This window comes from Megachile rotundata, chromosome 16 (assembly GCF_050947335.1).
Source record: "Megachile rotundata isolate GNS110a chromosome 16, iyMegRotu1, whole genome shotgun sequence".
Lineage (NCBI taxonomy): Eukaryota > Metazoa > Arthropoda > Insecta > Hymenoptera > Megachilidae > Megachile > Megachile rotundata.
The window spans coordinates 5,967,288-5,994,317 of record NC_134998.1 but is presented as its reverse complement, the minus strand read 5'-3'; the positions used below and the strand labels follow the sequence as shown (position 1 = coordinate 5,994,317).

Below are 27,030 nucleotides of genomic sequence, written 5' to 3'. Positions count from 1 at the left end.
CGAGTTGTATTTAGAAAGAAAAGATTAATATATTTGACATAAAGTACAGCAGTTATAAAATTTAGCTCAATTCAATTTTAGTGATATACAAATGATAATTAAAAACAGTAGTCTATATTGGTTTAATATTACTGTTATTTATACATATTTTAAAATGAGTGTATAATTTTTAAGGCATCGTCGAAACAGTTGATATTAAGGCATCAATTATTACATAAATATTTAAAATATTTATTTTAAGGTAACAGTGTGGATCTTCTTAAAGTGTGTATAAATGATCATATGGATAAAACGTGTTATAATGTTGCAAAATTAATTAAAAAATAATTCTATTTTATTTGTTTTTCTCTATATTCTGTTAAACATTTTTTATTGTACTTTGCTTCCTTCACTGTACATGAATGAATTTATTATTTGTTAATCATGTAATTTGAGCAATCAGTTAACTAAATTGTATCAAATTAATAAATTGGATAAATTTATATCAAATTAAAGTTCATTATTTCTTACATTGCATGCAATAATATAATATTTATAATTAGTTTATTATGCAATAGATCTCTACTAAGAAATACATGATTTGTTTGCATTATTTCAAATAATAGTGGAAAAATATGAAATTAAAATTACTATTCGATTTCGTATCTAGTATATATAATTTTCTATGAAAGAGAACTAATAAAATTATCAACACTGGTGTATACAATATCAAAGAGTAGGGGTATCTAATCTTTGGTGTCAATGTGGAATATTGCTACAATGCATGTGAGATTCAAATCAATAGATAAAAATGTGTGCGAATAATAGAGTCTTTATCAATCTTCATTTTTAAACTGAACAATAAAAGGGAGTGTTGTTTGCATTTATAAAATAATAATTATTAAATTAGAGAAGATAATGTGGGGTAACCTAAATGCTACTGTGCAACACAACGCTTCAGGCGGATTTTTGAATGATAGTAATATTTCAAGAAGAGAAAATAGTAAAAGAGTAGAAAATGTCATTCCTATCATGATTAAACATATAACACAATCCAATAATGATTTACAACTTTGGGGAATGACAGTTCACATGATAACTTTTGTAGCAATTGTGCGAAATATTGGCAATACTAGTACAAAAATGACATACGAATTTGAAGATGAAACAGGTATTGTGACAATGTATTTTATTTATTTTATTTACAAAATCTTTATTTTTTAATTTTACTTACAGTGAGTTAAAACAGTGTTGACATATCCTGTTGTATAACAATCTTTTGATTTAACATTTTCGTTATGGAAAACAAATACCAAATAGGCATCAGGTATGGAACGAAAGCAGAAAGACAGCCTCTTACATAACGAACATGTTATATGAAGTAAATATCATATTGCGTTACATTTATTGTATTGTATTATATTGTACTATTTGTTAAAGTGCTATAGTATACATATTAGAATAATATTTCTGTCTTTAACTCTGACACTGTAAGGTAAACAGAAAGCAAGTGCTGCTGTCATCATGTAGCAGCAAAAGGGTTGATCATAATTGTGTCAGTGAAATTGGGTATGTTAATACCCTTTAATCCACTGTATCTTTAATTTTGAAATAATATTATTATGAGTAAACATTTATTATTAATTACTTGATATTTGACAGGTACTATTTCAGGTTTTCGCTGGTTGGAAAGAATGAATAGACCAGATACAAGCATTAATTTAAATAGTTATGTACGGGTATATGGACACATAAAGGAACAAAATGAAACAAAATATGTATTAGCTTTAAAGATTTTACCTTTGACTAAATTAAATGAGTTGACTACTCATTTGTTAGAAGTTAGTTATGTGACATTAAGAGCTGAAAAAATGTTCAATATTGAGAAAGAAAGGACTGGAGGAACAGCCACAAATGATGTTCTTTTAGAAGATAATAATATCAGTGGCTTAACTAAAGAACAGGCATTAGTCTTTAAAGCAATCCAAGCAGAAAATGACAGTGAAAATGGAATAGAAAGAAGGGTACTTAAGACTCGTATACCACAAAATATTTTACCATATGTGGATGACATAATTAATTTTCTAACAAGTGAAGGACATATTTATACCACGCTTACAGATGATCATTTCAAAACAACTTAATTTTAAATCACAAAGAGGAGAACATATTTTTATACAAGTGACTTCATGTACAAGTTATTTTATATAAGTGACATTCCTTTTTATGAAATAATATGATGAAGAAAAATTTATGTGATTTTTGCAAATTTATTACTGAGTATATATTATGTTTAAAAAATAAACATAAAAATGTATTATTTTGTAAGAAAAAACTGTAAATAATTATGTATAGAGATTTGTCATACATAAATAATATTTTATAAATAAATAACTATGTATATAGATATGTATTATATAAATATTTGTATTAAATTAACATGAAAATTAATTTTTGTTGTAATATTTGAAATTACTCACATAAATATATAAAATCGTTAATGAATTGATGCAATCCGTCCTCCAAAAATCCGCATTTTATTTAAAACTTTCGAGAATCGAAACTTTCGATATCGATATTTCACGTAAAGAATCATGAAATATAAAAACCGCATGAACTGTGCACGCACATTGGAAATCGAAAATCAAGCAGTTTACGATCTATTGTTATACATAATCAAAGATTTTGTTATGTATACAATGTTTTGTATAGGTTAAATAAGACACTCAAGAAAAAGAGGTATTTTTGCATTGAAGAAAAGACCAAACAACTCTATAAATTGCTTATAATTATAACAAAGTTACGCTAATTACAAAAACTGAATGATTCAATATCATTAAAAATTTCAGATACATTGTCAAAGGTGAATTGTTAATGCTACTCTAACCTTAAAAATTGATATGCATGAAATTCAAAATAAGTGATAAAAGAGTTGTTTAAAAGTTATTAATAATTAATGGTTATTTCTTACAGAAATTATAGAATCAAAAATGTCTGAGCCCGTAGACAGTTCTGATCCTCCTGAAAACTCTAACGAGTCAGCACAAAATTGTGCATCTAATAATGCTGGTAAGAAAAAGCCAGCATGTATTATTGTTCTTGGAATGGCTGGTTCTGGAAAAACTACATTTGTACAAAGACTTGTTTCAATATTATATAATGTAGGAAAGCCATATGTAATAAATTTGGATCCTGCCTGCAAAGAAGTTCCTTACCCTGCAAATATAGGTATCTCTAATATCATTCAATTTAATTTCATTGCGTTTCTATATAAATTATATCTTATTTTATACTTGATGTTTCAGATATTAGAGATACTGTTAATTACAAGGAAGTGATGAAACAATACAGTTTAGGTCCAAATGGTGGTATCGTTACTGCCTTAAATCTATTTTCTACAAAATTTGATCAGGTTATAGATCTTATTGGCAAAGCAGGCGAAGAGCATGAATATGTCATTTTAGACACTCCTGGACAAATTGAAGTCTTTACATGGTCAGCAAGTGGAACTATTATAACAGAAGCTTTAGCATCTGAGTTCCCAACGATTGTAGTATATGTATTAGACACTGTGAGAAGTGTTAATCCTGTAACATTCATGTCTAATATGCTCTATGCATGTTCCATACTTTATAAAACTAAACTACCGTTTATTGTTGCTATGAATAAGGTAATTAAGCATTTTAAATTCTATGCAATTAGGTATTAGATTGATTCTTGTGTTATTTCAAATTATACTACTACTAATAAACAATAAATTTTAAGATTGATATCGTCGAACATAGTTATGCGGTTGAATGGATGCATGATTTCGAAGCGTTCCAAGAAGCATTGGATTCGGAAACGAGCTATATCAGTAATTTAACTCGCAGTATGGCACTTACACTCGATGAATTTTATTGTCATTTACGTAGTTGTGGTGTTTCTGCCGCGACAGGCGCTGGCATTACAAAGTTTCTTGAGTTGGTTAAGGATGCTATTGAAGAATATAACAGGTACATTATATACATGAAAGATGTAAAATATATGTTAGCATAATATAAAAATAAAAATATTATACTTTTAATAAAGGGATTATAGAAAAGATTGGGAAAGAATGAAAATTAAACGAGATGCTCAAAGACAAAAAAGAGAAGCAGCACAGCTTGAGAAAGCAGCTCAACAAGGTGCAGGAGATAATGTACCATTAGTAACAGCAGTTAACAGTGGAAGAGAAATTTCAGATATATATTTAAAATATGCTGGCGATGAATCGAGCGAAGATGAAGAAGGAACGGAAAACCCATACAAGGATGAGGAGGAAGAGGAGGAAAAGAAAGAGGCAGAGTCCTTCAAAAACTTTTTAAACAGGCACAAAATGCACCAAAGCAAACATAAATCTAATCAATCTGCAACAACTAGTAATACATAGTTTTTATGGAAATAATTATTTTTATTTTTATAAATAAATTTTGTTTTAAAGAAGTGAATGCTATGTTCTATATGCATGTTATATATTTTTTAGTATGTATTTTATGAGTACAGTAATATTACTAATCTAAATTATGCACAGTAAATTATTCTAAGTTAAATACTATGATACTGATAATACAGAAAACTTGAATCATACAAAGTTTCATAGGCATTCAGTTATTTTTCGAGAAATCTGTCCATTTTACGTAAACACTGGGAATGAATCGTCGGTTCATCGAATTATCCTTTTTTGAAGAAATTGACACCGAATTTCTTGTAATCCAATTCATGTTTGATTCATGGGCTTGCGTAGCATATAAGTTAAGGCTGAATACTGAAATTTTTGTAATTTATTAATTGCAAAAAAAAATCAATTTTTACTAAAATTGGATATGCCATTGATTAGTACAGTGCCAAAATCAGAGCAATTTATTGTACTTCTTTCATAATTAGAATCATAATATGTTACAAATTAAGTTATAATACCTTTTTCATGGGAGTTTAAGGAGTTCAAGGAATGTTTGTCTTTGGTTTCATGGTTTTGCGTTTTCTGATATTCCCGCGATATCTGTTCTAAGGTTTTTGTTAATGCCAACTGGAAATAAAGCAAAACTAATTTACTTTCATGCAAATAGTAGATTTTGTAAATATGCTGTAAGACATTATTATTACATAGATAAGAGAATAAAGTAAATACTCCAACTGATTTAAATATATCTTTAATATTATTTACACTTTTAGTACACATTAGTATCAAGAAACTATTAAAATTTGAATGATTTTTACTAAAATAACTGTGTTCTGTAAATTATCTTTGTAGGAGGTAAAAGCTTATTTTTAAACAAATTTAGAGAGTGGCTAAATGTCCATAATTATTTTACAATTAATTATAATAAATACAGTAGCTCTTGTACTCTCCTTAGAAGGGAAAATATTCTACCTCCTGTCCTGCAAGTAACCTACTAATTAACAATTAGTAAATAAATAAAAATAAATTTTGTAACTCTTCCCTGACTGACAATGTGACTACACCCATGATAATAAAAAAACATTGGTATCAAAAAAGACTCTAGATTTTGACAAACATGAATGAACTACAAATATAAAAACAATAAAGCATGATCGACTTAAAATAGTTTTAATTACCCGACACATGTGCAAACGCGACACGTGATCAGAGTCCTTATTCAAAAATTCTTCGGTGGTGTTTTTCGAATTAACACGATGACAGTGTTTCACCTTTCCAGCCGTTTTCCTGTAGACTCTAGACAGGAGGTCGGGTCTTCCTGTCCGGAAGTTCTCGTGCAGAAACTCGTGCACGTCCGGATTATGGGAGTTGCAAATGGGATCCCGGTTGTGCGAGGTAACCTTCCGGAAGCCATAAAGGTTCAACTGTCTGATGAAGCTGGTGATGTTCTTCGTCTTGAAGATGGAGTTGCCCGCGTCCAAATATTGTTCCTGAAACTTCTTGTAGTCGAGGAGTATAGTGTTGCCGCTCAAACTCCACCGGATGGCACCGCTCTTGCATTCGTTCACGATCCGCCATAATTTTTGCGGAAATCGCAGCGACAGAAATATACAATCGTCGTACATCTCCGTTTATTCGGATAGAACGCGGGTCAAAAATGGACACTGCAAGATCGCGTCTTTCGCGAACAAAAAACTGTCGTATCACAGCAACAATATTCCTCGTTTTCGGAACGGTATTTTAATTATTTTTTATTTTGTATGGGATTGATTTATTTATGGAATATTTAGGGTTAGTTAAATTTTTATTTATTGTTATGTTAATGGAGATTTCGGTAATATTTTAATGCAATTAGGTGTATGTTGAAGAATTGGAAATTGAGAGGGGGATGGGGGGATTGGAATGTAACGTTCTATGCAGTGACGTAATTAGTATTTCTTGGGGGACCAAGAAATTAGTATTTAAGGAGGTCAGAAATTACTGTAAATTTTACAGTCGCTATTAGGTATTTGTAAATTTATCTGGATAGTCACGTGACCTTCGAGTTTCAATATTTACTCATAGTATATATAAACTACGAATTTTGAAGTTTATTAATTTAGAAATTTGAATGTTTGAATAATCAAAAAATATAATATAATAATTTTCAAATATGAATATTTGAAATTCCCTTAATTTGTGAAAATAATTTCTGGAAATAATTTGTTAGTGAATGAAATAATTTGAGAAGAAATAAACGACGGGTCAGAAATACGTATATTACCGAATTTAATAAAAATATTATTTAATACAATGTATGCTAGTTTGCATTTGTAAAAATACCGAGTAATCGAGAGGAAATGGTGTTCAGGGATGAACAGAGGTCGTCGCATAAATTTCTTCGTGAAAATCGAAAAAAGTGAGTAGACAAATATTTTTAAGAATAAAAAATAAATTTTGTTAGATTTGTAATTGAATATGCGACGGCTCTGGGGAACAACAATCATGTACAATTTCCTATTTGTAAACAATCCTTCTAATTCTAATTAATAATAAATTATCGAAAGTATGTTACATTTCCTTAGCGCTACAAAAGTATTAATACTATTTCCTGGACAACGAAGGTTCGACGGTGCCGAACTTTCATGAGTTCCCTGATATCATAGACATTTTCTCAAAAAGATTCATGATTACCATAGACTGTATCTTTATAGGATTTCACAATCTTATCTTGCTGTGTATTAAATGTCTATCGTTTCGGTCTGAGATCTCCTCGCATGGAAGTCGTGAAGAGATTTCTCTCCTCGGATCCTTTGTGGATTTTACAATTAGTAAACTTCGAGTAAACTTTGTTACAAGATGTAACTTCGTTACCATAAACTTCATTCAATCTTTTAAAATTGATGAAGATTGATGAAGACACAGTTTTCGAATTTATATTAGGTACACTTATTGAAATAATTGCTGAAACTTGTGGCTAGTCGGCCATTTTGTTCGCAGCAATCTAATACGTTCGTAGCACGTTCTATGTTGTATAGAACTGGATGTCTGACAATTTTAGAATTTAACCTGTTGCGAACCATTGTATAAGTTTTTTTTAATTTATAGATTTGGAACTTATGAAAATTGAGACTATGAGGATTTGAAATTCTTGATCTTTAAGAGTTTGAAATTTTAGAATTTCAAGATTGTGGAACTTACGACTTGGTACTTTGGAATTTCTGAATTTTGAAACTTTAGTTTTGAGATTTTTAGATTGCAAGGTTTTAGAACCTTGAAGAATAATAAAACTATTCTTATAAATTAAAATGAGCAGGTCTAAACAATTCTAATTTTCCAAAGTAGTTTACCATAATACTTTGAGAAGCTCTGTTTCAGAATATAAAATGGCGGATATATGTTAACTGCCATGTCAGCCATATTTGTTTGTCTTCATAGAAATCAATTATCCTTATTATTAGTAATTCTTTGTTCCTAATGTTTGTCGACATAAAATTACTCATAGTAATTATTAAAATACATGCTTGAAATTATGGATAATAGACACAATGAAAAATTAAGAAAATGCACTTGTAAAAGTAGAATCCTGTATCTTCAACATGGCAGTCACATATAAATCAAAATCTCATATTCTTTTCTCCACAATTCTCCACAACATCTTTTCTCCATAACCCTGATTCGCAAAAGGTTAATTCTAATAACATTCGACTTCATTTTGCGAGTACCATTTGCATACTTCTTACTTATCTTCTTACTGAATCCAATCGTAACACACTTTACCTCCATTTCCAAAATTTTAAATATTAAAGCTTGAGTACGGTTGCCCACGCAAACCGAGAAATGGCACTTTATGACTCACAGAACGTGTCAATCAGTTCGAAGTCCTCAGTCGGGTAAGGCTGGTAGAGTTTGTAAATATTCGTGTGGTTTGGTGGGTGCTGGTAGCAAATATCCGTCAGGGTCCAGAACATCCGGTGTACGAATGGTAACTGGACCTTGAGGTGGTCTTGGCAAGGTATCTTGCTGGATGGATTTATCTTTAGCTTTCTCGAACCTCTCCAATATTTTTGGGAACTTGATTCTGTCTTTAGGATCCGTTTTCCAGCACTCTCGCATCAGCTGGCAGACGAATGGCGGACATCCTTCCGGTGGGATCAGCATTATTCCTTGTAATATTAACTTCAGTGCCTGGAAGTTGACATTTCATTTTTAATGGACAAATTTATAGAAACATGTTGATATATGATTTTATTAAAATAATAATAATAAATGTTATAAGTTGTTGAATTATTGACAGCAACTTTGGACAGAAATTTATTAAAACAATAATAATAAATGTTATAAGTTGTTGAATTATTGACAGCAATTTTGGACAGAAATTTATTAAAATAATAATAATAAATGTTATAAGTTGTTGAATTATTGACAGCAACTTTGGACAGAAATTTATTAAAATAATAATAATAAATGTTATAAGTTGTTGAATTATTGACAGCAACTTTGGATAGAAATTTATTAAAATAATAATAATAAATGTTATAAGTTGTTGAATTATTGACAGCAATTTTGGACAGAAATTTATTATAATTACAAATACTTATTGCATCTTTGTATAAGCTTAATAATAGAATTTATTAAATATTTATTGCATGAATCACTTATTACATTAACATCTTGTAAAAATTGTTTTTCATTTTTCAAAATAGTATTCCAAAAACTATAAAGCTTCTTAACAAATCACATGAACCAAAAATGATATAATACCTCCTCATTATTGTGTCCATAGTAAGGTTGTTTTCCAAAGGAGTAGACTTCCCATAAAACAACCCCAAAACTCCAGACATCACTTTCTAATGTAAAACGACCATACAGCAGACTCTCAGGAGACATCCATCGAACAGGAAGAACCCTAGAACCTCCTATCTATAAAACAATTCGACTCGTTCAATCTTCATCTTTGCACATAATCACTTTTTGCAATCACTTTTAAAACAGTACCTTGTAGTAGTCACAAGTGTACACGTCTCGTGACATTCCGAAATCTGCGATCTTCACAACTAGGTTCTCGCCGACGAGACAATTTCTGCACGCCAGATCTCGGTGGACGAACTTCTGACCCGATAAGTAAGTCATACCGGCTGCGATCTGGATCGTTATCCAGTGTAGAGATTCCTGAAATAAGTCGAGAGCAAGTTTTGATTTTGTGGGTGAAATAAGAGAACAGTAGGGAAGAGATCTCATTTGGGGCCTCACAGAGGAACATTTGATTTGTGGGATTCAATTTGAAGATGGATGTGGAGTGTGGAGATAGGAGTTCAGCTACTTGGGATTTGAGCAATTTGGGAATTTGGGACTTTCGGACTTTGAGATTTTAGGACTCTGCAATTTTGAAACTTGACAATTTTAGAACTTCACAACTTTGAAATTTAGGAACTTGGGAATTTGTACATTTTAAAATTGTAAAACTGTGGAACTATGAAACTTTGAAACTTTGAAACTTTGAAACTTTGAAACTTTGAAACTTTGAAACTTTGAAACTTTGAAACTTTGAAACTTTGAAACCTTGAAACTTTGAAACTTTGAAACCTTGAAACCTTGTAACCTTGAAACCTTGAAACCTTGAAACCTTGAAACTCTGCAACCTTAAAACTTTACAACCTTCAAACCTCCAAGCACCAGAACTTCAAAGCTTGAACCATAAAAAGTATTAACAATCACAAACCATGATGAGGTAATTAATAACCTGAGTTAAAGGTGGTAGTCTCGGTTTCGGTGATCTAAGCTGTCTAGAGTTCGAGCGCAGAACTTCAGCAAGATCCCCATAAGGCATGAACTCGAAGACCATCCAAGGACTGCTGTTACCATCGCGACGCACCACACCTTTCAACGACAAAATATTCGGATGATTAAACGAGGACATGTTGTCGACCTCTCTCATGAAGTCTTCTTCAACTTCGCGTGATGCGGTCTCCTTCAGGACTTTTATCGCGACGACCTCCGTCAAGTCTTCGACGTATAATTCTCCTGTGAAAATGAAGTAAAACATTTCATTATTATATATGTATAAATTTTCATTTATCAATTATGGATATTAATTATTAATATGAAAGATCTTTGCAATTATTCGTGCTTTAGAATTAAATATTCTCAAGAAAGAAATCATCAACTCATTCTTCAAAGAACTCATATTATGTTAAAAATAAATCTCATCAAAAGTTATTAAATATCCATGTATGCTTGACAAGGCTACCCAAGGCAACTCAAGATAAAATTTGCAAAATTTATTTATTTTAGTGTTATAAAATTTCATTTGTGAATAAAATGTTCATCACATCATTGTACTTGTAGAAAGTTTTCTAATTTTGTTACGGGTTAAATTATAGATAGAATTTATTATATTAATATGGATGAAATGTTGCTGGTACCTTTATACACTTTTCCGAAGCAACCCTCACCGATGTTTTGCAGGAGCACAAGAGATTCGCGTTGTAGAATCGGTACTCCCGGCGAAGGGCAGCTGAAATACTGTGGATTAGGTGTGTACTTATTCGGTAGGAGTACTCCCTTTTTTAGGTTCATTGGTGTTCCCTGAAGCGAACGTATGCAAATTATTCTTTATCGATTTGATTTTGACAAGCTAACGCTACTACAACGGGACTTTATTAAGATCTAAGAGCATCGAACCCAGGTTTCATTTTTATTTGTATTGTCTGAATTTGGAGGATTTGGGGATCTGGGAAATTTGGGGAATTTTGGAGAATTTTAGGGATTTAGGAATTTAGGCAATTTGAGGCATTTAGGGGATTTCAAGAATTTGGGGAATTTGGAGGATTTGGGGTATTTAGGCAATTTGAGGCATTTAGGGGATTTCAAGAATTTGGGGAATTTGGAGGATTTGGGGTATTTAGGCAATTTGAGGGATTTGGGGGATTTCAAGATTTTTGGGAATTTAGGCAATTTTAGGGATTTGGAGGATTTCAAGAATTTGGGGAATTTGGAGGATTTGGGGTATTTAGGCAATTTGAGGGATTTGGGGGATTTCAAGGTTTTGGGGAATTTAGGCAATTTGACGGATTTGGGGGATTTCAAGGTTTTGGGGAATTTAGGCTATTTGAGGGATTTGGAGGATTTCAAGAATTTGGGGAATTTGGAGGATTTGGGAGATTTGGAGATTTCAAGAATTTGAACAATTCGGCAATTTGGAAATTTAGATATTTGGAAATTTGGACATTTGGAGATTTATGGATTTGTGAACTTGAGAATTTGGAAATTAAAAAATTTGGAAATTCGTAAACGTGGAAATTTAGAAATTTGCCAATATGGAAATTTGAAAACTATCTGCCTTAGACATTCAGTAATTTCTACATTACGACACTTCCCTATATCTTCTTCCTCTCCATTTTCCCCCCAAAATATTCTACTCGACCCAACAAAAATACTAATTACCAATGCTCCTAATTACAATTACAATATGAGCAAGTAAACATACATCCAAAGAGTTCCTCTGCGATTTCACGTTATAACTCCGTTTCTTCACGCAGTACACTATGCTCAACAATATTGCTAATACCGCGACGAAAGCTAGTGCGATTCCTACTATTTCAGGTACCCTTTGTCTTGATCGCTCCACCTGTTGGGCAGTATGAAAATACTACAAACTATGTTTGCAAAAGATTGCACATGTACAAGTTAATTGGCATGCAATAACTAGAATCATTACTGAAAATAATTTACCTGTTCAGCCTCTGGAAGTGTGGTTGTGGTGTTGGTAAAGTTACCATTTGGGAGTATTATGTTAGGTATGGTTCGAGGCGTTAGGGGAACTGAAAAAGAAATCATTGTAATAAGTACTAAATCATTGAAACAAGAAGAAAATATTTTCTTTTGTTCTCTTGTTAAGAACTGTTTTTATTAACAAGGAGAATTGTTTTTATTAATAACGTTATTTTAGGTAATTTTAGTATAAAAATCAATATTTAAGTCTAGATGACGTCACAACCACCACAAGATTGTTCTACACCACATTGACGGAGATTTATCAAAAAGAAACAAGTTGACCTTGATACTAAAGCTCAAGGTCAAATTATTTTATTGTCGTATGATGTAGTACTCGTTAAGAGGATTAAAAGTTGTTAAGGAACTATATGTTAAAAATCAACCGTTTTCTTGCAGAATGATAACAAAGTTGACAGTACTGAATGTACAAGGTGTTACAGTAAGGAGCAAGGTTTACATAAAAGGAAAATTAAATTTGCTATGAAATTTCTTACTGGAAGCTTCACTTTGAAGAACTCTTGACTGTGAAAATCTAAAAATGCACATACACCACTTCTGTATTTAATTAGACTGAATTTTAATACAACTAGACTGTATACAATTCTACAGTATTTAATTAAACTTGTAAATTTTTAATTACACTAATTAACGTTCAAATTCAATTCTCCCAGAGTGTTTTACATATAAATTTCTCTACTTATATTTCCACATAAAATCGCCTTTATAAATTTAATGTAGTCCCCTCTCTTAAAAGTTTAAATCCTCTTCTGACTCCATTCTGTAATGTCAATACTAAAACTTCAAACCTAATTTCCAACAAAACTCTTCACATCTCATTCTACACTTCCTTTGCACTTTTCATCCTTTCAACAAGTACCAAACGATACGTCAATAAAATAATTTGACCTCGAATGTCAAGGTCAAGGTCAATGCATGTTAATCGTTTTTAGAAGGATTTTTATTGCGTTTGAACAGCTTGCGGTGTTTAGGTGTTCCACATCGTAAAATTCTTTTATAGCAGAAGAAATTCTGACCTATTGAACGATTCGGACATTTTAAGTCCATCGTTGGAGGGGATAAGTCGTGAGGGCAGACGCATTTGGACGTGTTGTCGTCGAAACTGCGACATGCGGCCTCTTTTCCACAGATGTGAGGTCGATCCTTGCATCTTGTGATCTCTGAGATCCCGTGGGCGGGCAGTAGCCTCTCTATTACTTCCGATTTTGGAGTTGACGTGCTCGTCAATGATTCTGAAACAGATTTATCATTAGTACAATTAGTACATGTTGACACTGTTGTATACTGCAGTAATTGACAACATCTCATCCATAAAGAAGTTATTATAAAATCAGAAAGATATGTCAAAGAACAAGATTTCTTTTACTTCTGACGCAGCATAAGATGTCTTAAAACCCTCTCAAGATTTCAAGATACTCCACTTGTCATAATTACCCTCCATATGAAAATGCAAACAGGCACATACTTTATCGTCAGTCATTTTAAACAGTTATTCCCCAAATTGTCTGCTAAAATTGTCTATGAACGTAAAATAAAGTCGTTTGCGTATTTATATCGACTGAGCCGATTCAGTACGTGGCAACCGTGGTCCCGCAACAAAATGGCCGCCTTAAGGTGAACCGGGCGGACTTAAAGGATGGACGGTTTAATAAAGGGCGTGCTGGTAAGAAAAAGGGCTACATATTTGGATTGGGTCCGACTTGGATGAGACAGTGAAGGCATTCATTTCGTGCTTGAAGCTTGTAACGGGTCAAAGCGTTATCTCTGCGGTCAGCGCCCCCCGACAACGAGTCTCGCTATGTGTACCTATTATCGCCCCCGTTATTCCCTGCCTGCCTATGCATCTATACGAGGATTTCATCGTTCTTCTACAGAATACCCGTGCGTTTCGATTTTCCTGAAAGACAACGGCCCACTTAAGGGAACAGAGACGATCCAGATATGTACTTGACCGCTTCTTTGATCGGAGGAACCTGTTGTGCCACATTACGTAGCGTTTATGAGGGATTTATGAGGGAGATACTAGTTTTGGGTGGTTGAGTTAGAACTGATGAGATACATTGAGTTAAATATTTGGGGATAATTTTGTTTAAGTTTCTTGGTATTTGGGTTCACTGAGTATTTGAGGTACTGATTTTATTTTTTTAAATTAGTTGGAACTGATGAAATGGGTGCATTCAGTTAACTGAGCATTAATATGTAGTGAATGGACTTTATGTAAGAATAATTTGTAAGAAGAGTTACAGAATTGTTCATAGATTAAATTAAGTTTAATTACAGGTTTGCAAGAAAATTTGTAGACAGCAAGCTCATAAATTAATTACAAAATCATAATAATAATTTACAAGTAGATTAATAGATTGAAGCAGGTGTTCCTGAAATGTCCACCCTTGAGTGAAGAAATTTTATTGAGCGACCTTGACATCAGTAAAGCACTTAAATTAAATAAGTAAACATTTGTAAAATTGTTAATATTAATAATTTATACAGAGCTTTCACCCTCACCCTAAATCTAATTGTAGCATACTAAAAATACTGAAAATTCCTATAACTAACTTAGAAAATAATTCTGGAACAGTATTACACAAAAGTAACTTTTCAGTTTACAAAAACAACAGTACAAGATTTTCCACAAGTAAAGAAGCGATTACAAAAAAAATGTTTATTGTAAAATAAGTTTCCTTGAATTTTTAGCAAACAATAAACGGCGAAAGTGTGTAATCAACAATGAGTGTCCTAGAAACTGCAATTCCACGAAAACTGATTTATCAAACGAACACGCGGAAGTGTGCGAATCGATCATCGTTTGCGAACTTTCCAGTTGCGAAGTATTCTGTTTAATAACAATATTTTTATTTCTGGATAATAACAGCGAGTTCGTCAACAATGTTGTTACCTACATCGTTGATGACCTCTGCACTGTGTCGTTATTCGTTGTACGTGGAAGCTGTCGATGGGTGAACGAATGACCCGTGATATCTTCTGTACTTTGACGCAAAGTTGTGGATAAAATTATCCTTGCCGTGATTTTCTATCAGGTTTATAATCATGTTAATTAGACGTAATTATGACTTGTTCGGGGTCTGATTCTTTTGGATTGGTAAACTAGTTTATGGTATTGATATTGTTTAATTGGGGAGAATGGAATTTATTGTTTAGAGTGTTTATGATGGTGGAATGGGGTTTTAAGTGATTCGGGATTCACAAGTTGTGTTTCATGGAATGTTAGGTTAGATCAGTAGAATTGTTAATATTCTGTGAAAGTAAAGTGAGTTGAGTTTAGGGGTTCACAAGTTTTGTTCCATGGATTGTCAGGTTAGATCAGTAAATTTATTAATATTGCATGAAAGAAAAATGAATTGAATTTAGGGGTTCACAAGTTTTGTTTCACGGACTGTTAGATTAATCAATAAAATTATTAATATTCCATGAAAGTAAAATGAGTTGAATTTAGGGGTTCACAAATTATGTCCCACGGAATCTTAGAATTCTAAGTGAGTTTAATAAAATTATTAATATTCCATAATCAGAAGAAAGAAAAATGACTCAGAGACATACAAGTTGTGCCTCACAGAATTCTAGAATAGCTTAATACACTAATCAATATTTAAGATACGAAAGAAAGTAAAATGGCGTAAATTAGGGGTTCACAAATTATGTTCTACGGAATCTTAGAATTCTAGGTGAATTTAATAAAATTATTAATATTCCATAATCAGAAGAAAGAAAAATGACTCAGAGACACACAAGTTGTGCCTTACAGAATTCTAGAATAGCTTAATACACTAACCAATATTTAAGATACGAAAGAAAGTAAAATGGCGTAAATTAGGGGTTCACAAATTATGTTCCACGGAATCTTAGAATTCTATGTAAAATTGATATAATAATTAATATTTCATAAACAGAAGAAAGCAAAATGTCCAAAGTTGAGGATCTATATGTTGTTATAATTGCATTCCATAAAATTTTACGTTAAATTAATAAAATTAACATTTCACGCATAGAAGTACGCAACGCAACTCAGACTAGGGGTTCACAAGTGATGTTCCACGGAATTTTAGGGCTATGTTGATAAAATCAGCCTTTGAGCTGTACAAATTGTTTACAAAGTAAACTAATTGCGTACAATTATTCACAATATCAAAGAATACATCAAGTTTCAAAAATTATTAACTTTTCATAGGAAAAAAAGATCGAACTGTCCCAAATCAGGGGTTTCCAAGTCATTCCCCACGGAATCCGTTCTCCTCTACAAAATTAATTCGTAAGTACTCACTAAAAACTTTAAAATACACAAACAATTAATCCAAACAAAATTTCACAAGATTCAAATAAAATCATTTAAAGAAAGATTAAACTAAATTAATTTAAATAAAGTTTCACAAGTAAATTCACAGGTAACAATGTTATTTCGTCTGTTTTGAAGATTTTTAGTCGGTCAAGTAATCGGTAAGTAATTTGCAGTTGCGCAAAGTAATTAGTGATGATTTTAATTGATTTATTACTGAAATTAACTGATAAACAAAACTACACCCGTCAGTTCTGTGAACATATCTTGAGCGATCTCGTTTTATGGGGGACGATGCAGTTTCGGAGGATGAACCACCCGCGCACATAATGCCGCTATTGTATTCTGGTCTAAACCTCGGATTTGCAAATAAATGTGGTTGCGTATATACCTCTGTTGAATACCCTTCAGTTTCCGAAAGTTTTGAAACAAGTAGTTTCTGTTTTTCGAATTGTTTAACATGGTTATGTTACATCCACACAATTGTTTATCTTTTCAATTGTTAATTATTACTTATCTTAATAGTTATAGTTTTAAAAAAGATATTTGCTGAAAAGTTACCTAAAAATTTGTTTATAAATTGTTAAGTAAAATTAATACAAAATTTACTTATTATTAATTAATGGAAAAAATTCAAAATTTTATTTTAGAGATCTGAGTGAAAATTCTTTAACAAGGATTTTATGTGGGCTGTTATTTATTAAAAATAGTGTAATAATAAAATGTGGGGAGTAACAGTTAAGTTTCTTTATTTTAATCTACTCACTTCAGTCACTTTTGAAAAATAAATATTAAAAATATTAAGACACCACAAAATAAATCAATTATATTATACACTGAGTAATTTTTAAGGAATCTACATTTAGACTATTTAAAAATATTATCAGAATAAACAAAATAATATTTGTAAATATTTAACTTACACTAGTTAAAGAAATTAATAAAAATATAATTTTACAAAAATTGTTTCCAAAAATGACTCAATATTTATTTATTTTCATAGGATTTACTTTAAATATGTTTTTGTGGCAAGATGTCCAATCAAGAGCTTGTAAGGTCGTAAAAATACGATGAGCCGTGTTACGACACTCAAAGGATTAACATGATGATGAGCAACTCCCTTTCTTCCCTTTCGACGATGTGTCATCGGTGGTACTTGTTTGTAATATAATCCCAAACAAACAATGACTCGAGGCTACTGATTTGATGTTTTCTTCCGAAATTTCTTCAATACATTTTAAAGCTTAATTTTTATTGATACTTTGTCACGTGTTATGGTTTGCTGACTAATTTTAGTTAATATGGAAATGTAATGGTACAAGTATAATAATACAAGTATGATGATACAAGTATAATGATGCAAGTATAATGATGGAAGTATGATGATGCAAGTATGATGATACAAGTATAATGATACAAGTATAATGATACAAGTTTAATGATACAAGTATAATGATACAAGTATGATGATACAAGTATGATGATACAAGTATAATGAAACAAGTATAATGATGCAAGTATAATGATACAAGTATAATAATACAGGTATGATGATACAAGTATGATGATACAAGTATGATGATACAAGTATAATGATGCAAGTATAATGATGCAAGTATAATGATGCAAGTATAATGATACAAGTATGATGATACAAGTATAATGATACAAGTATAATGATGCAAGTATAATAATACAGGTATAATAATACAAGTATGATGATACAAGTATAATGATACAAGTATGATGATACAAGTATAATGATGCAAGTATAATAATACAAGTATAATAATACAAGTATGATGATACAAGTATAGTATGCAAGTATAATGTTACAATTTATTTAATATACAAGTATAGAACATAATAATCAAGTACAAGAAATATCTAGTTATGTGACTATGAATAAAACCAAAAATATTTCTCATTATGTTAACTAATTTTAATAATACAATATTCTATCATAAAAAACATAATTTGTTATTTCTTATAATAAAGTACCCATTGCAATGTAAATAAAATGAGTAAAAGGGTGATGTTAATTAAAATGAAAATATTATTAAAAAAATAATTAAATGAGTGAAAGAGTGTTAGTAGAAGTTGATTATACAATAAGTACACTATTGCGAAAATTGAAAAATTAATTTTGGTTTATGTGAAACAATTAATCATGTTAAAATTAATGTAAAAGAGATTTGAGATTTGAGGCTTAATGTAGCTAAATTTGTACGTATAAAACTGATAAAACTGATATTTTTAGTAGCATACTTGATATCATTAATATATTATACAGGGTGTGCCAAAAAGATATCACATATTACAAGTTAGTAAGATTGCAACGTGTTTCAATAGCTAAAGAAAATTAAATGGACTGAATTAATGTATAATTAACGAATCAAAGAATAATTCATTAATTTTTCTAATCTTCTTTGAGGAAGCATATAAAATGAGTTATAATAATTGTGGATGTGATGTGATCATTTATAGTATAATTAGTTATAGTACAATTATAGTATAATTAGTCATAGTACAATTATAGTATAATTATAATTTATAGTACAATTAAAAGAATATATTATGTACAATTAAATGTACAATTAAATTAACGATACTCGTATCCTTAACCGAAGAGGTTATGTTTACGTAATCAATAAAATGAATATTAATATATTAATACTAGAAATTTATAGTTTAATGACAAAATGTTTCATGTTCATTAAAATTCATGTAAAATCACTTTCCCCCAAATTGTGAAGCACTTTAGGTTAGGTTATCAACCAAATATATTAAACGTTATCATCCATAAACTTAATATCAAATTATAACAAATTATTCTTCACTACATAAAAGATAACGAATCGTATTAAAACATACTTTAAAACGTTTCCTCATAACTAATAAATTGCAATTAATTTTATGTCCAAGATTTTTGTTAATTATTCGTTTGTTTACATTGCATATCGTCTTTATTGTCACTCGATATTAAGCTGCACACGTGGTTATCATCTTAGGTTAACTTTATCAGAAAGGTCGAACAAGTCGATATTAAAGATAAAAGTTAGAAGTCAGAAAAACAGGGTCATTTTTTACGTCCTTTTTTTTTTCTCCTTCGCTTTTCGAGAAGCGGTTGACCATTTGTTCCAATAGAGATACGGGTAAATGTGGCTTTATCTTTTCGACATTATGACTCGTACTTGAACCCATTTCATTTTCAACGTATTTATGGAACGAAACCAGAGAAGATTCTGCACGAAGGCGGTTTACTGTCATTTATAAATATAAATTTTCTATTTCTATGTTGTACTTGAGTGAAAACAAAATGGAGGATCTACTTCACATGAATGTTTTGGGTTGAACATTTTTTGACGATGGAGAAAGAATTTGTGATTAAATGAAGTAAATTTTAATCGAAGAAAATTTTATTTGAGATTGATATTTGTTTAAATAATTTTAGTATTGTTAATAATACTGTACTAATCACTAGTTAGTACTAGTACTAACTGTATTAGTACTGACGCTGTCCAAATGTAAATTTTGTAAGGTTAGAATCCATCACAACTTCTCAACAATATTAACAATTTTTTAGAAAAAATCCATTACTACTCTACACAAAATTATATAATAAAACAATGTAGAAAACTTATTTAAAAAACAGGTCACCTTAAGATTTCAAAAACCTACAGCCAATATGATTTATTTATTTATCAATGTTATTCCCTCGAAATTCTTTGGATAACTTGAAAGATGTTTATTGTAACTATGAAAGTAGTAGGGAAAATTATAGAGAATTCACGATACAAATAGATATTACCGACAATTTGATTGCACGATGCGTTACCAGGAAATCATGACTTGGAAACTTGTGTCAGGAAATTATCGTTAGAAAAATTATCAGTGACTCCACCCTATAAATTTACAATTCGACTGCCATATCACTTATTTTCATCTGTATGAATAGAGTATAAAATTAGTGAAAAACATTTGCATATAGTTTTTTAATAAGTACTGAATGTTAATATTAATGATTGTATAATTTTAATACTAATAATGTTAGTACTAATAGTGGTATGACATTAATGCTAACAATAGTATAAAATTAATGCTAATAATAGTATAATGTTAATAATAATAATAGTATACTGTTAATAATAATAATTACTACTAACAACAATATAATATCAATCTCAACAATAATTAATAAGATATGAAATTTATAAATGACAGTAACAAAAATTAACAAATGATAAATGGTGGCAAACAAGTTTAATAAATAGTTAAGCAATATTAAACACTTTAATAATACATAATAATTAGAATTAATAGTAAAATTACAAGATTAATAGTAAAGATAATAAATATTAACAATCATTGCTTTCTACGTCACTGAAGATTTTCAAAATCAAAACAAATAATGAATCATATCCACATTTAACAATCCATTTAATTTATTCCAATTTATATTTATCACGTATGTAACAATTTTCACGTCAGATGAGTACGTATAATATTTCATCTCCGCATCTCTCGGTTTTCGCGATCTTTTCAAGAAATGGCCACACAACGCCAGTCTGTTCCCTGGCTCATTAAACTAACGATTACGACTCGTGTATTGGCAAATCGTAATTCAAATATTATCCAATTTAAATCAATCCTTTCAATAAGAGTATATACTCAGCCATTTTGTTCCTACATTTTCGTACTTTCAATATTTTCAAATATTTCATACTTTTTTCTTGATCTCTTATCTTCTTTTACTTATTTTACTTCTTTTACTTGTAATATTAACAATTTTCGTTTTATTAACAAGTATTAATTTTACGTAGAAATCGTTTTCTATTAAAACTCTTATTTTCGTGAAATCGTCGCTCGACTATCAGATGCAATATTATTTACCAGCTTCTTATCACAAAAGTAAAATCAACCTTTGAACGTTTCGATATTCCCGTTGTTTATAAACAAGACTAATTATGCAAGTTCTTTCTATGGAACATTTTGAGTGCTACACTTTCTCGAAATTAATTCTGTAGTGCAAAGAAATTCTGCATCAGAAAATTAAAACCAACATGTGAACGTTTCGATATTTGCCTTTGAACGCTTTGATATTAGTTGTTTATAAGCAAGACACACAAATTATGTAAATTCTTTCTGTGGAACATTTTGAGTGCTATACTTTCTCAAAATATATTCTGTAGCTTAAAGAAATTCTGTATTGGAAAAGTAAAATTAACTTTTGAATGTTTCGATATTTGCGTTTGAACGTGACGATATTTGTCTATAAGCAATACACATAAATTATGCAAGCTTTTTCTACAAAACATTTTGAGAACTTTCTTAAAGTAAGAAATTCTGTAGTGAAAAGAAAATTTGCATCAGAAAATTATAATCAACATTTGAACATTTGCCTTTGAACGTTTCGATATTTGCCTTTGAATGTTTCAATATTATTTGTCTATAAGAAAGACACATAAATTATGCAAGTTTTTTCTATAAAACATTTTGAGAACTTTCTTAAAATAATAAATTCTGTAGTGAAAAGAAAATTTGCATCAGAAAATTAAAATCAACATTTGAACATTTGCCTTTGAACGTTTCGATATTATTTGTCTATAAGAAAGACACACAAATTATGCAAGTTTTTTCTATAAAACATTTTGAAAACTTTCTCAAAATAATAAATTCTGTATTAAAAATTGTTGACGATCTTCAACGCATAATAAAACTAAAAAACGAACCAGTCCGAGTTTCCGCAGAGGAGAGTCCTCTTCTTCTCGGCATCCTTCGTTCCATCGCTAATCCCGTATTTCAGAAAACCCCGTCCTCAAAAACCAACACTTCACAAAAACGTTCGTTTCCCAAACTCCATCGTCAATTCCCAACAAAATTCATAAACTTTCACATTGTAACACACTTTTCTCTAATAATTCATGTCACAAATCCAATACAGCACGAGATTTATCGAATTTCCCATTTGGAGGTAGCACAGAGGTGTCGTCGAAACGTAAGCCGGAAGAGGAAGTGGTACTAGGATCCTCTATCTTCGACGGATGCTTATTCGTAACTAAAGAACGACTAAAGACCGTCTTCGAGAACTCCCTCGCATTGGAACACAAAGAAACGCGCACACCAAGACACACGTACAGGACGGTTTTCATGAAACGCACACGCATTTCGAGCAAGGATTTACGCGGGAGAGTGGTTCATCATCGAAGACTCGACCTACGCTATCGAACAAGCAATAGCGACGTTTCCTCGTAATCTCATTTGCTTTTTCAGTCGACTTAAGGGTAGAGCCTGTTTTCTTCGGATTTAATCTATGACACGTGTCAACTTATGGCTGCACCCTTGAATATTATTTTTGTGGCGCTTATGGCGCTTTCGAGCACTTCTGAGGACTACCTGTTTCTGGATTATTGAGGATTTTTTTTGGAATTCTTGAGATTTTGGGAGATTGATTTGTCATAGGATTTGTTGGAAGTGTTGCATATTTTGGGACTGATGTTTCTTAGAAGTTTTGGGAGTGGAAGGATTTATTGGATAGGGATTTTTTAGAATTTGTGGGTTATTAGTGAGCAGATTGATTTAACAATGATATGTTGGGAGAAGATTTATTCATAATTTAGCAGAAATTTTGGACCATGAGTAAGAGGATTTATTGGCTAGTGATTTTTTTAATATTTGTTGACTATTAGTGAGAAGATTGATTTATTAATAATTTAGTAGAAGTTTTGGACCATGAGTAGGAGGATTTATTGGTTAGTGATTTTTTTAGTATTTGTTGATTATTAGTGAGAAGATTGATTTATTAATAATTTAGTAGAAATTTTGGACCATGAGTAGGAGGATTTATTGGCTAGTGATTTTTTTAATATTTGTTGATTATTAGTGAGAAGATTGATTTATTAATAATTTAGTAGAAATTTTGGACCATGAGTAGGAGGATTTATTGGTTAGTGATATTTTTAGTATTTATTGATTATTAGTGAGAAGATTGATTTATTAATAATTTAGTAGAAATTTTGGACCATGAGTAGGAGGATTTATTGGTTAGTGATTTTTTTAGTATTTGTTGATTATTAGTGAGAAGATTGATTTATTAATAATTTAGTAGAGGTTTTGGACCATGAGTAGGAGGATTTATTGGCTAGTAATTTTTTTAGTATTTGTTTATTATTAGTGAGATGATTGATTTAATAATGGCATTTTGGAATCTTTGAATGTTTAGGAGAAGATTGATTTATTAATAACTTATTAGAAGTTTCAGTAGGAGGATTTATTGGATAGTGATTGCGTAGAATTTGTGGATTATTAATGAGAAGATTGATTTAATAATGATATTTTGGAATTTTTTAATGTTTAGGAGGAGATTGATTTATTACTAATTTATTAAGACTGTAGATCGTTAGTGGGAGGATTTATTGGATAGCGATTGCGTAGAATTTGTGGATTATTAGTGAGGAGATTGATTTATGATATGTTGGAAGTCTTGAAACTTGTGGGAGAAGATTGATTCGTCAGTGAATTTTAGAATTTTTTAATTATTATTGGAAATATTTATTAATGATTTGGAGGATTCGTTCCAATTTTCGCATTATCAAGTTATGAAATTGTTAAATTATGAAATTTGTGAACCACCCAATTATCAAGTTCTCAAATTTTCATATTCAGAAATTCTTAAATTCTCAAATTCCCAAATTTTTAAACTTGCAAAGTCACAAATTCTGGAAGCCTTAAATTCTCAAAAATTTAATCTTGCAAAGTCCCAAATTTTGAAAGCCTCAAATTCTCAAATTTTTAAACTTGCAAACTTCCAAATTCTGAAAGCTTCAAATTCTCAAATTTTTAAACTTGTAAACTCCCAAATTCTGAAAGCTTCAAATTCTCAAATTTTCAAACTTGCAAAGTCCCAAATTCTGGAAGCCTCAAATTTTCAAATTTTTAAACTTGCAAACTCCCAAATTCTGAAAGCCTTAAATTCTCAAATTTTCAAACTTGCAAAGTCCTAAATTCTGAAAACCTCAAATTCTCAAAAATTTAATCTTGCAAAGTCCCAAATTCTGAAAGCTTCAAATTCTCAAATTTTCAAACTTGCAAACTCCCAAATTCTGGAAGCCTCAAATTTTCAAATTTTTAAACTTGCAAACTCCCAAATTCTGAAAGCTTCAAATTCTCAAATTTTCAAACTTGCAAAGTTCCAAATTCTGGAAGCCTCAAATTTTCAAATTTTTAAACTTGCAAACTCCCAAATTCTGAAAGCCTCAAATTTTCAAATTTTCAAACTTGCAAACTCCCAAATTCTGAAACTTTGAAATTCAAATCTCCCTATTCCCAAGCTTATAAATCTCCAAAATCACTAAAATCATTTATCACTAAATCTCCAAAATATCAAATTATCAAATTACCAAATTACCAAATTTTTCAAGTTGCACCATACAATAATGTATAATATGTTAACTCAACTAGTTATGACATAAATATTCAATATTAATATACACTATTTAACATTAATATTACAATGTTAATGTAAAGCTTCATGTCCTTCAAATAACCTTAATCAAAAAAACAAACTACTATAAACAATTTTTGCTGTTTCAACAAATTTATTAACAAATGATTGTAACAAATTATTTGAAGTACTATTACCTGACATTCAACGAATAAATAATAAATGTATTATGATACATGCAATTTTTATGCTATTTGCAACAACATAAATTGATCACCTCGATCGATAAAATCAAACATCTCGTTCAGTATACAAAGATCCTTAACAATTCGAATTGAATGAAAAGAATACAAAATTTTATAAAACTGTGGCTTCCATTGTTTCAGTTGTTACTATCACCACCGACACGTAATAAATATTAATCGAATTGTCTTTCTGCTCCAACAACATTGACTGGCAGATATATGGCAAGCTCGAAATCTAATCAATTTGATATGCAGAGAAACAATGATCAATTAGGAAAACATTGATTAATTAGAAGAGTTCGTCGACACGATGCTCGTTATACTTATGTTTTACAGAATTTCAGGTAAATAATTAATAATATTGCGCTTTGTAATAGCGTTTTAAATTATGAGCAACCATTGCTGTGGATCTTGATTGAGATCTGTGATGTAATACATTCATTTTCATTTTAATGTTACTCAGTTATTATTTATTTAGTTTAGTTTATTATTTATGGGTTTGTTATTAATTTTATTATTTGATTTGATGGTATTTAGTTAGATCAGGTATTTTGTTTATTGTTTAGTTATTTTGTTTGTATTTAGAGTAGATTAGTTAGCTAGTTAAGTTGTTAGTTAGTTATATGGGGATTTAGAGGAAATTAGGGATTTGGAAATTTAGGGGTTTGAAATTTAGAGATTTGGAAATTTAAGGATTTGGGAATTTAGAGAGTTGGAAATTTAGGGATTTGGAAATTTAGAGATTTGGAAATTTAGGGGTTTGGAAATTTAGGGGTTTGGAAATTTAGGGATTTGGAAATTTAGAAATTTGGAAATTTAAGGATTTGGGAATTTAGGGAGTTGGAAATTTAGGGATTTGGAAATTTAGGGGTTTGGAAATTTAGGGATTTGGAAATTTAGAAATTTGGAAATTGAAGGATTTGAAATTTTAGGGATTTGGAAATTTAAGGATTTGGGAATTTAGAAATTTGGAAATTGTAGGATTTGAAATTTTAGGGATTTGGAAATTTAAGGATTTGGGAATTTAGAGAGTTGGAAATTTATGGATTTGGAAATTTGGAGATTTGGGAATTTGGTAACTTGGTAATTTGGTAATTTGGTAATTTGGTAATTTGGTAACTTGGTAATTTGGTAATTTGGTAATTTGGTAATTTGGTAATTTGGTAATTTGGTAATTTGGTAATTTGGTAACTTTGGTAACTTTGTAATTTGGTAATTTGGTAATTTGGTAATTTGGTAATTTGGTGATTTGGTAACTTTGTAATTTGGTAATTTGGTAATTTGGTAATTTGGTAATTTGGTAATTTGGTAATTTGGTAATTTGGTAATTTGGTAACTTTGTAATTTGGTAATTTGGTAACTTTGTAATTTGGTAATTTGGCAATTTTGGAATTTTGAAATTTCAATTGGACCAACATGTGGATCTACAAGAGAGTCACCCATTTTGTATTAAGAATATTAATGAAAGCTATTTGTGTTAATTTTATTTGTAGTACCAATAAACAATTAAAATGCACATCATTTTCAATTTTATTAGGATATCAAAATCAAACCTAATATATATTATAATATATTTCAATTAAACTAATAAAAATTATATAAAATTTAAACATTAATCATTAAGAATGATCTAAAAATGCATTAAAAATTGCATAAAAATCAAACACACCATACTTTAACTAAAGCATCTCACACATCATAAATTCTTATAAAAAAAATAAACCTTAAAAGATTAAACCACCCTATAATTTTCGTACGAAAATAAAAATAATTTCAAACGACCATCGAAACAGAATTTCATTTAATATTTCAATATTTGCAGTATACCTAATCGTTATATTTATAAATAGCTTTCTGTCTCTGTTTATGTAACAATTTT

The 27,030-nt window shown here is 30.3% G+C and overlaps 4 protein-coding genes and 1 long non-coding RNA gene across 10 annotated transcripts; 3 read left to right on the top strand and 2 right to left on the bottom strand.

Moving 5' to 3' along the window:
• Nucleotides 1-600: 600 nt before the first annotated feature.
• LOC100879911 (replication protein A 32 kDa subunit-like) lies at nt 601-2,177 on the top strand. Of its 2 annotated transcripts, none has more exons than XM_076541056.1 (2): nt 601-1,150; nt 1,654-2,177. In XM_076541056.1, exons 1-2 carry the CDS (start codon nt 898-900, stop codon nt 2,121-2,123), a joined length of 723 nt encoding a protein of 240 aa, XP_076397171.1. In that variant the 5' UTR covers nt 601-897; the 3' UTR covers nt 2,124-2,177. The 2 variants fall into 2 exon arrangements, with proteins under 2 accessions (XP_076397171.1, XP_003699386.1); XM_003699338.3 differs by having other exon boundaries at nt 608-1,150; nt 1,642-2,177.
• Nucleotides 2,178-2,597: 420 nt separating this feature from the next.
• LOC100882099 (GPN-loop GTPase 1) lies at nt 2,598-5,137 on the top strand. The gene is made up of 5 exons (XM_003699358.3): nt 2,598-2,842; nt 2,953-3,207; nt 3,285-3,649; nt 3,745-3,974; nt 4,051-5,137. The coding sequence occupies exons 2-5, from the start codon at nt 2,970-2,972 to the stop codon at nt 4,388-4,390; spliced, it is 1,173 nt and encodes a 390-aa protein (XP_003699406.1). The 5' UTR covers nt 2,598-2,842; nt 2,953-2,969; the 3' UTR covers nt 4,391-5,137.
• LOC105661922 (uncharacterized) lies at nt 4,456-6,527 on the bottom strand. The gene is made up of 3 exons (XM_076541057.1): nt 5,578-6,527; nt 4,918-5,026; nt 4,456-4,765 (listed from the first exon to the last, which is right to left on the bottom strand). Exons 1-3 carry the CDS (start codon nt 6,022-6,024, stop codon nt 4,605-4,607), a joined length of 717 nt encoding a protein of 238 aa, XP_076397172.1. The 5' UTR covers nt 6,025-6,527; the 3' UTR covers nt 4,456-4,604.
• Nucleotides 6,528-6,650: 123 nt separating this feature from the next.
• Nucleotides 6,651-22,707, bottom strand: LOC100881990 (muscle, skeletal receptor tyrosine-protein kinase). Of its 5 annotated transcripts, none has more exons than XM_076541043.1 (9): nt 22,196-22,707; nt 13,189-13,404; nt 12,113-12,201; nt 11,868-12,029; nt 10,804-10,903; nt 10,101-10,402; nt 9,377-9,550; nt 9,143-9,301; nt 6,651-8,566 (listed from the first exon to the last, which is right to left on the bottom strand). In XM_076541043.1, the coding sequence occupies exons 1-9, from the start codon at nt 22,248-22,250 to the stop codon at nt 8,264-8,266; spliced, it is 1,560 nt and encodes a 519-aa protein (XP_076397158.1). In that variant the 5' UTR covers nt 22,251-22,707; the 3' UTR covers nt 6,651-8,263. The 5 variants fall into 5 exon arrangements, with proteins under 5 accessions (XP_076397158.1, XP_012136026.2, XP_012136036.2 ...); XM_012280636.2 differs by having other exon boundaries at nt 10,804-10,966; nt 22,196-22,706; XM_012280646.2 differs by having other exon boundaries at nt 10,804-10,966; nt 11,868-12,008; nt 22,196-22,704.
• Nucleotides 15,063-17,788, top strand: LOC143265997 (uncharacterized). Its single transcript, XR_013040884.1, has 3 exons — nt 15,063-15,210; nt 16,359-16,439; nt 17,467-17,788. It is a non-coding gene; the product is annotated as an uncharacterized LOC143265997 (long non-coding RNA).
• Nucleotides 22,708-27,030: the final 4,323 nt, after the last annotated feature.